Source organism: Nothobranchius furzeri, chromosome 5, assembly GCF_043380555.1.
Source record: "Nothobranchius furzeri strain GRZ-AD chromosome 5, NfurGRZ-RIMD1, whole genome shotgun sequence".
Classification (NCBI taxonomy): domain Eukaryota; kingdom Metazoa; phylum Chordata; class Actinopteri; order Cyprinodontiformes; family Nothobranchiidae; genus Nothobranchius; species Nothobranchius furzeri.
In genome coordinates, this window is record NC_091745.1 from 72,851,624 (window position 1) to 72,857,714 (window position 6,091).

Consider the following 6,091-nt stretch of genomic DNA (forward strand, 5'->3'; position numbering starts at 1 on the left):
ACATGCCACAGGCTCCTCCAACTGGCTGACATTATAGCGTAGCAGCTGTCTGAATAAAAACACACTCACACAGTTGTGTCTTTGTTGATTATCTCCACCTAAAACACTTTATCCACACATGAAAACCAAAGTAACACACTGCTCTTGTCTTGAGAGCCAGTGCACTTATGTGTGTGATAAATCAAGATCGGGGAAATGGCGCACATACCTGGAAGCATGTTGAATGCTGTAACATAATGAAAGACTGTGGAGCATTCTTGGCTCTTGACCTTGTTGCCCAACACTTCTGAGGAAATACAGTTTTATAAAACCGCTGCCTGAGGCATTCAGGTGCCAGGAAAAATATGTTTACATCACTCGGGCAAGGCTGATCGTATCAGTCCTTTAATGCCTCTTCTTTGGTGGTGTTCACTTGTTTGTTGCAACTGTGAATGCACTGGAAGCAACTTAGGGGAAAAAAACAGAACAAAAAACCATCCCACAATTTAGCATCTTATGCTTCATTAATGTACTAATAAAACGTTAACATTAAATAGTTTTTTATTCACTCAGATCTCTTATCTGCTAATAGGGCCATGCTTTTGTTTGCCTCGGGCCTAAAACTGTTACGTCCGCCACTCTCCCTCGCCCTTGTAGGAAGAAAGCTTCCACGCCACCTTGTTTTCTGTGAAAACATACATTGCATTGTGAAACACATTCATAAGCATGCCAAGCCTGTAGGTGGCAGCAGTTCCTCAAATTGCTGCCGTCTTTGCCGACAAACATTCCTTGGACGTGGAATAACTAGGTGGTAAAAACTGCAATAGCATAAAACAAGCTGGCTTGTAAACACAAACACGGTCACAGAAAACTCAGCTATCGTCCCTGGGTCACGTCTGCCTGATACCAGAACCGGAAACGAGAAAGAGCTAAACACCAGACGCTGTTTTCGACATCCAAACATCTTTTTTTGTTCGTGACTTTAAATGGCGAGGTAGTTAACTGGGTGAGCCTAAAGCCTAATTCATGCTTCTCCGTCAGCTCCAACAGGGAAAGACACACACGGACTGAGACATTTTGCCATCATACTTCTCCGTCTCCTGGGGAGTGTTGCAAAGCAATTCCCCGCCAGGACAGCAGAGGGCGTAGCGCTGTTCTGTGGTATCCTGTCATGTATCTGGTCCAAGATAGTGTGTTTATGTTGTTGTAACCCAGAAGCTAGAACCTTAATGAGGTATTAACTAATTGGCTTACTAATATGATCCATCCTCAATTTAGATAAAATATAAAATATAAATTAAGGAAATTAACAATACTAATTAATAGATATCTAATTAACTAATAGATAATTTCATAATGAATTATTGGAAGGGTGAATAACTAAAATAACGAGTTTAATATTAAACATCGGTTAAAACAAGAATCTTGAACATCCCTAACAGAAACAGAAGAGGAAAGCTGTATACTATTGGTCCAGGTGGGAATCTGAAATTTCATTGGCTGAGAGAAATAAGTCCCGCCTCCGCGAAATAAAACCGTGCGACGCAGCTGAGCGAGAGGAGAGACAAACGGCTGTGCAGCACGCAGATACAGAAAGCAAAGACTGAGCGGTTAGAGAGAGAGAGAGAGAGAGAGAGAAAAAAACAACGGTCGAGGCCGTGAAGAACCCTGATTTGGGTGCCGCATAGATAGAGGGAGAGGCGGACTTGACTCCTTCTAATAAGAGCTAGGAACTTGGAACCAACGCGGTGAGTAAAGAAAAAAGAAGAGAAAAAGCTAACGATGCAACTTAAAAAAAAAGGAAACTTAAATAGCTTATCAAATTAATTCCATTCTTATAGATTTGTGTGGAGACGACAGAGTGAACCAATCCTCTGTAGGAGGGAACCGTTGGAGCGCGTTGGTGAGTGAATGAGATTAAATTCAGTAAATTATTAAATTCAAAAAGCTAATTACAGCAACCGAGGTGACAGCAGTGGGCTGCTAGACGTTAGATCCCAGGAGTTAACATCTCAAACTACCAGTTAATGGTGGTAGGGCATATAGGAGTTAACGGCTCAAACCGCCAGTTAACGGCGGTAGGGCATATGGGATTCCCAGGAGTTAACGGCTCAAACCGCCAGTTAATGGTGGTACGGCCTAGATGTACAAGGTCCTCAGGGGCGTTATAGCTAACGCCATAGAATTAGCAATGCGTCCCTTAACCAAACATTTAATAATAAAAAAAAATAGATAAATAAAAATAAATAAAAGCTAACTGATTAGGGAGGAATTATTTTACAAAGGTGGACCAAAGGACCAGAATTTATATTTTGTTGAATTTTGTTATAGAACATTTTATTTATTTATTTATTTATTTATTTATTTATTTATTTATTTATTGTGTTACAGATATACAAGGTGTCACAATGCTGTATAGAAACACAACTAAATGTATCCTTGTTGTCATGAATGTATTTCTTGTTGAATAGTGTAGAGTAATAGAATCTAACTGAGCCTATTGAGCTGAACAATTGTTGTCATATGTAATTATATTTCCAGAGCTACTGAGAATTATTTTAATAGACAATCAAATTGATGTTATGTTAGTTGAACTGTGAACCCAAACATGATTGGCTATGCCAATAGAGTGAAGCATTTGTTTAAGTCTGTAAGACTTTATGCTGTGATGTGACGAGAAGGGTCGATGCCAACTCGCTAACAGTCCTGTTGTTTACAGGCTGGGTTTTTTTTTTCTTGGGTTTGATCCCGACTCCTATGATCACTCACTTGGAACGAGAACTGGATTTCTTCCTGACGAGGGAGATGGCGAGCCTTAACCACTGAACGAACCAGGACATCTCAAGTAACTGAAGAGCAGACTGCTCTCTTCTGTGAACAATCTCAACGGTGCGGTAGGAAAAAATCGCACCACCGGACTCTGACTTTCACCCCAAGCGTGGGGATTTGACTTGACGCCGGCTGACTTGTGACTCATATGATCAAATCTCATACCGAGCATTTTACTATTGTCGATTGTTTTCATCTGTTTTTGTGTGTTATCTTTATGTGTTATATTTCCCATTATTATTAAAATTTAGTATATAAACCGTTTCATGCTATACCCGTGACTCCAGTCATTCTTAAACAACCTCCAATTCTCCCCGAACCTAATTATTGGCCCATTTGTTTATTTTTTCTTTTAATTATCTTATTGTATCCTGTAATCCGGTTACATTGTGTTTTTTTTTTTTTTTTTGTATATAAGAGACTTTTTAACACGGACAAATTTGTCTGTCATTCTCCTCCTCTGTCCTCTGTCCTTCATGCACTCGCCACCTCTAAACCCACGTTTCCTGTCATTTCCATCCACAAATAAAACGCTTATTAAACATTCATATTTTTAGAGTTTTTCCGCAAGATATTCTTCAAGCTTCTCCATGTCTGCTGATAGTTATCCTCGTCTCTCTTCATGTTTTTGAGGGCGCAATGGCGGCGGTGTCGACGACAGCGGTACTCTGACCAATCACAAGCTTGCGTTCTCCGTCGCGACGGATGGATGTTTAGAAAAGAGAGCTCGACTCCGTCCGTCCTTGCGGGGCTCGCCAGCAGGCCCGCAAGGACGGATAATGGCGTTACGTGTCTCCGCACTGACGTAGACGCAGAAACATGAATCAGGCTTTGTTATGATCAGTAGTTCTTGCAATGTGCTACCACTAGAGGTCCCTGTAAGACAGGCTACAAGGATGATGTTACCAGAAATAGTGAAGCACACAGACGGAAGTTAGCAGTGTGCGTGTGGTCTGAACACATGAATAAAAGGTTCATCTTGTTCAACTAGCAGCCTGGTTTATGAGCAAAGACACGAACACAACACGGTACCAGGAGTGAACTGAGTGAGTTGAGCAGACGCTGTGTGTGCCGAGATGGATTTGAAACCGCCGGAGCACCTGAAGCTGTCGGGTAATGTTGATGAAAACTGGCACACTTTCAAGCAACAGTTCAACTTGTATGTTATGGCCATGGGGCTGGAAACGAAGCCGGACACGAGGAAGATTGCTCTTCTGCTCACTCTAGCAGGGCCACAGGCCATAGAAGTGTACAATACGTTCGCGTTTGAGATGGCTGAGGACAGAGCCTGGATGGACGTAGTGTTGGCTAAATTTGATGCTCACTGCACTCCGAAGAAAAATGAAACTTATGAAAGATACATGTTCAGGTGTCGTATGCAGCAACAAAGTGAGTCTTTTGATAGTTTTTTGACCGCACTGCGTTTGAAGCCACAGTCTTGCAATTTTGGGACTTTGAGAGAATCAATGATCAGAGACCAGATTGTTTGTGGAGTAGAAGATAAAAAGCTGAGAGAGAGGCTTATCCGTGAGTCCGACTTGACGCTGGACGTGGCGGTTAAAATATGCCAGGTGAGTGAATTGTCTCTGAAGCACCTGAAGACGTTCGGCGTGCCTGTTGCCTGTGCTACATCTTCTGTGAGTGATGGAGCAGATATTGGAGCAGTGTCGTTTCAGAGCGGGAGATGTTGCCCAAAGACACGGACCGCACAGCGGACCGGGGAGGCTACGTTCATCTGTAAGCGCTGCGGATCACAACACAAGCCGGGACACTGTCCTGCTTTTGGTAAGGTATGCTCCAACTGCTGGGGGAAAAATCACTTTGCAAAACAATGCTTCACCAAGAGTAAAGGAGAAAAACGGGCAAACACGTGCATGTAGTGGATGACGCAGATCTAAGTGACACTTTCTTTGTTGGTCTTGTGAATGGTGAAGATGATGGGAAAACTACCAACGGCACTGCCAGTGGTGACAAATGGATCACTCCTCTACTGATTAATGGAGTTATGGTTACCATGAGACTGGACACAGGTACTAAAGCTAGTCTGATTAGCATGTGAGACATTAAAGAAATGCGGGTTAAACCGCACATTTACAAAATGGGTCAGGGTTGAAAGATTACAATGGCCAACCCATAGAGTGTTTTGGTACCTGTAAACTCAAAGTGAATGTTAAAGGGAAAGTATACCTTGTGAATTTTTCTGTGGTAAATGAAAAATGTGATTCACTGTTGGGGGATGAAAGCTGTGAAGAACTAGGTCTAGTTAAAAGAGTGTACTGTATAGAAACAGACCCAAAGTTTGATGTTGTTAATATTGTACAGAACTTTTCTGATGTGTTTAAAGGGTTTGGTACGCTGCCTCTTACCTATAAAATCCAGCTGAAGGAAGATGCCCAGCCGGTTGTACATGCGCCGCGTACAGTCCCAGCTCCGCTGTGTGAAGCTCTCAAGCCAGAGCTGGACACATTCTTCCTGGCACTCGCAGAGTACAGACGCTTCTCTTTTTGCTCCCTTATCTTTTTTTCCCAAGGCTCTTTGTCCTGTCTGCCCACAGAGCGCTTCTCTGCATTTCTTCTGAAAACCCCTATTTTTAACCATGGATTTGATGAATTGGTCATTCAACGCGATTGATAAGATTTTTTCAACAATGAGAACGGAGCAGGGGGCTCCCACATGCCCACAGGGGACACACCCGGCGGGGTATATGCTGGATTCCTGGAAGGAATGGAAGATCGTATGCCTCTCCCAGCTGTCCATTGAGGATGTTAAAGACATGTGGATATTCGGCCTGATGATCACTGGATTTCTCCTGATTGGAATGGGAGGATATCTGGTTTTCTGGAAATTTGGGGAGACGGGAGCGATTGGAGGGCGACCCGCACCCATGGAAAGCACCGTCCGTGTGGAGACTTCGCAGACTGGGACGTTACTCGAGGTGAATCATCATCTCGGAGAGGGTCACCGGGCGGTATGGACAAGTTTAAAAAACCCAAATTGGCTTCACTGAAGGACTTGAATAATCAGTTTAAAGACTGAAGGCAGAGAGGAAAATTATCTCAGCCTGACCAAACAAAGTCTTGTTATCCGAACAAGGTCATCAACCTGCAGGAGTAAATGTGCTCTGCGCTTCTCCCAAGATCTCCCTCCCACCCGTGGCTACAGTGGCTGAGCGCCGTAGATTGCTGCTCTCGCTGGGGGAAACAAGATCCCAGACACCCCCCCCCCCCCGCCTTCTTATTAAAGTCTCATGTTATGTTGTGTCGTCTGAAGTCTGTTGCATGTC

The 6,091-nt window shown here is 43.3% G+C and overlaps 1 protein-coding gene across 1 annotated transcript; it reads left to right on the top strand.

Annotated features, from left to right (window-relative positions):
* Positions 1 to 227: 227 nt before the first annotated feature.
* LOC139070151 (uncharacterized) lies at positions 228 to 5,496 on the top strand. The gene is made up of 2 exons (XM_070551863.1): positions 228 to 1,727; positions 1,821 to 5,496. The coding sequence occupies exon 2, from the start codon at positions 3,885 to 3,887 to the stop codon at positions 4,686 to 4,688; it is 804 nt and encodes a 267-aa protein (XP_070407964.1). The 5' UTR covers positions 228 to 1,727; positions 1,821 to 3,884; the 3' UTR covers positions 4,689 to 5,496.
* The last annotated feature ends 595 nt before the right edge of the window (positions 5,497 to 6,091 follow it).